This window comes from Limulus polyphemus, unplaced genomic scaffold (genome assembly GCF_000517525.1).
Source record: "Limulus polyphemus unplaced genomic scaffold, Limulus_polyphemus-2.1.2 Scaffold2686, whole genome shotgun sequence".
NCBI lineage: Eukaryota > Metazoa > Arthropoda > Merostomata > Xiphosura > Limulidae > Limulus > Limulus polyphemus.
Genome location: NW_013668296.1, coordinates 126,974 through 130,577, shown reverse-complemented (window position 1 = coordinate 130,577; position 3,604 = coordinate 126,974). Strand labels below are relative to the sequence as shown.

Sequence of the window (3,604 nt, the reverse complement as noted above, 5' to 3'; positions counted from 1 at the left end):
CCTACTACCCCTCCGTCGTCGCCTTCGGTCGACGTACTCACGACACACACACACACACACACACACACACACACACACACACACACACACCTTTCAAGCCATACTGCACATGCAAGTTAAAAACTCAATCAGCTGGTTCCTGCTCAGTGTTTGACCTTATGCAGATTATGAGATTATTTCTATTCAGTCCATGTTGTTCCATGTGTGAATCCTTCCCTCCAATTTCTTCTAGTGGAGTGGGAGAACTAATTTACCCAGTACCAAGTTGCAGGGGGTGTTTGATATTTCTCACCTACTACCTGGCTTGATGTAGTGTCATAGTCACACTTAACATACATGGCCTCCTGACCTCCTGGGATAATAGGATGGTTGATCTATATGGCTTGGTGTAGTGCCATAGTCATACTTAACATACATTGCCACCTGGGATAATAGGATGGTTGAGTTATATGGCTTGATGTAGTGCAATAGTCACACTTAACATACATGGCATCCTGGGATAATAGGATGGTTGAACTATATGGCTTGATGTGGTGCCATAGTCACACTTACATACATGGCCTCCTGGGATAATAGGATGGTTGAGCAGCCTTAAAATTGCACTCAACATTTTCCTTAAAATGCATTTTGGATAGATACTCATCTCTTCACAAAACCAGCCACCCTTCACTTCCCCTTTTGCAATGTGTGTCTTTCAGTGGAGGGGTATCCCTTTGGTGTACACAACAGATAGATCAGTGTGGCTTTGCCCTAAAGAAACAAACAATTTTTATTTGGTTCTGTCACTTCTTCATGAAATTAAATTAGAGGGTAGACATCAAACTTATTTCCCTTGGTTGATTACAAAGTGTTTGAGTAACTGCATACTTATTGATACAACATTTAAGGCTCAAACACTATTGTAAACAAGCTTATGAACATGTAAAACGATGTTGCATTATATGGAATAACACATCTAGAAAAGTGCACGATCATAACCCGTAGCTTTAGAGATGTACAGTATCCCATGTACTACTGTGCATATGTCTGAAGATTGTATGTTAGGCAGTAGGTGATATATTACTGTTTCTGTGTTAAACTAGTTCATCTGAAATTTTTTACATCAAAAAATAACTATTTTGATACAGTATCTAAGAAAAAGTAGGCTTTATGAATGAAAACACATTTTTTAGAAGGCATTTAACACTCAGTCTGTGACTCAAGGAGCTAATTTGAGGGAACAAGTGGGGTACAGATGGAATGCCATGGTTTCTGATATTCAAGTAAGAACCAAAAAAAAATGTATTCTGATAGAGGGTCTGATCTGTAAATGTAAAAAAAAAAACTATACTTCACTAACAAAAGAACTCTCCTCTCATTAGTGTTTGGCTGCGAAGATGCAGAGTTCATGTTCAGGAAAGTACAGCACTTAGCCACGTTATTGTGACAAGTAAGCTTCACTAAGCCTGTGTCTGACGTCTCCACTAACAAAATTCATGAAAACCATGGGAAAAAATGGTATTATGGGGCTGAGGAACCAGGTCTTGTATTGAAGTTTTGAAACAGCTATTTGTGGGATAATAGATGTTTCAAAACTTCACATTGTTCATAAGTTAAGTGGGTACCTCTTAAAAAGCAAGGTCTTGTATTGCTCAACATGTGAAGCCATTACCATATTTGGTGTGGGAGTTTTGATTTGAGTATGAGGTTTTACTCCCTCATCATTTGGAAACTCATGAATTTGCTGGTTGGCAGTTCAAATTTTTGATATTAAAAGTTCAAATTTCTATTCAGAATTTGAAAGAAACTACCAAGAGAAAGTTTTGTTTGGAAATCAACCCACCAAAGGTCTCCCTGACTCACAGACTGGGTTTTAAAAAATATAATATTTTAATTAAAGATTAGCATGACCAGTGTTTGTATTATTTCATTATTTTATTTTTTTTTCTGTTTTGTGATAAGAATTCTTGCAGGGATGAATGAAATAGATTATAGAAAACTGAAACACTGATTGAAAGAGCTGTTTTTATTTACTATTTGACCTTGGAGAATCTCACTAAAGGATGCATGAGAATAATGAGCCACTAAGAACATGGATCGATTATTGTATTATGGTGTTTACCATAAATGTTTTGTTTGCACCCAGCTTTTGTTTTCTAATAATTTATACAGGTCTATATTTTCATAATCACTTGAATTTTCAACTGGAAAAAAATGCTAGTGCTCCTTGATAATCATTAGCTTAGTGACAGCCGGCCTCCAACTATCTATAAAATTTCCATCCACTAATAACCGAGTCACCAGTGTGTTGATAATCATTAGCTTAGTGACAGCCGGCCCCCAACTATCTATCAAATTTCCATCCACTAATAACCGAGTCACCAGTGTGTTGATAATCAAAGCAGTTGTTAACTTTACTCAAGATATGACTTGTTATTTATTCTCCAAGTTTAATGAACGACAGTGTTATTGATCACTTGGGTACTTTTTATGTTCCTCAACTATTTCATTGCCACATTTACAGATAAGCAGTTCTCCCAGTGTCAAGTTTATTTTTAGGAAACACAATAAAAAATGAAATACTCATTTTAATATTTTATTATTTACATGAAACTTGTATTTGGTTAATTTTAGGATTTTGTAGAGGAATAGCCTCTCTTCATGGTGGTATAAAATTCCAGGTACATGGCAGTGGTTTAGTGAAGGTTTGACAACCATACAATAAACCAGATGCACATAGACAAGTGCTTTTGGTAACACTTTGACATTTTTAATGTTAAGTGCACATATGGTGACTATATCAGTTTTTTTAGAAAGTGGTCAGTTAATTAGAAAAAAATATTAAATAATTTTGACTTGTACATAGGATAAAGTGTTTTATTTTATAAATATCAATATAGGCACATGAAAATTAATGCTACATGTTGTAATTTAAGACTGTAAAGTTAAAGTAAAAAAAGATTCAATTTTGGAGGTAGTTGTAGTAAATAATAGACGTGAATGTATTATTTTTTCTTTTATTGCATATGTAAAGTACTAAAAGTTTGCAAAAATTCAAGCTATTCAAGATTGTACTGAATGTAATAAAATAAAAAATTTGAAATGAATATATGATGCTAGAAGTGCAAACAGTGATATATATATAAACTTTGAGTTGTGTGGTGTCAAATAAATTTGTTTGCTTCATGAAAATTTCTGTTTTTCCTTTTTTCTAGGTCACAATATTATAAATACTCATCATGCCTCCCAAGCAATTTAGTTGCAAACAGTGTAACTTGGCATTTCCTAGTAAGGTGAAACTACAAGCTCACATAAAAAAACATTCAAAATCAAAGTCACAACCTAAAAGTGCTAGGAAAAAAGATTCAAGTTCTGTACCTCTGAAAAAGCAACTGAAGTGTGAAATTTGTAGTCGGGAGCTTACCACACCTGCCTCTCTCAAAAGACATGAAAATGCTTGCAGAAGGAACCTAGAGGTATTCATTGTTGAAGTAGACATGAAATTAATTTAATAGTTGTTTTGTTTGAATTTGTTTCTGCAATTAATAATAATTACTTTTCTCAGGGAGATTTTTTTACCAATTAAAATTTTTTTTTTTAACTGAGGAAATTTAAGATAAATAAT

General features: G+C 34.2%; 1 protein-coding gene across 2 annotated transcripts in view; it reads left to right on the top strand.

Annotated features, from left to right (window-relative positions):
* LOC106467634 (zinc finger protein 25-like) overlaps positions 1-3,604 on the top strand; it is a 58,651-nt gene that overhangs the window by 18,412 nt on the left and 36,635 nt on the right. For both annotated transcript variants that reach the window (XM_013928000.2, XM_013928001.2), the window contains exon 2: positions 3,195-3,455. In XM_013928000.2, coding sequence (XP_013783454.1) covers positions 3,219-3,455 — 237 coding nt within the window. In that variant the 5' untranslated portion in view covers positions 3,195-3,218. The remainder of the gene's footprint in view (positions 1-3,194; positions 3,456-3,604) is intronic.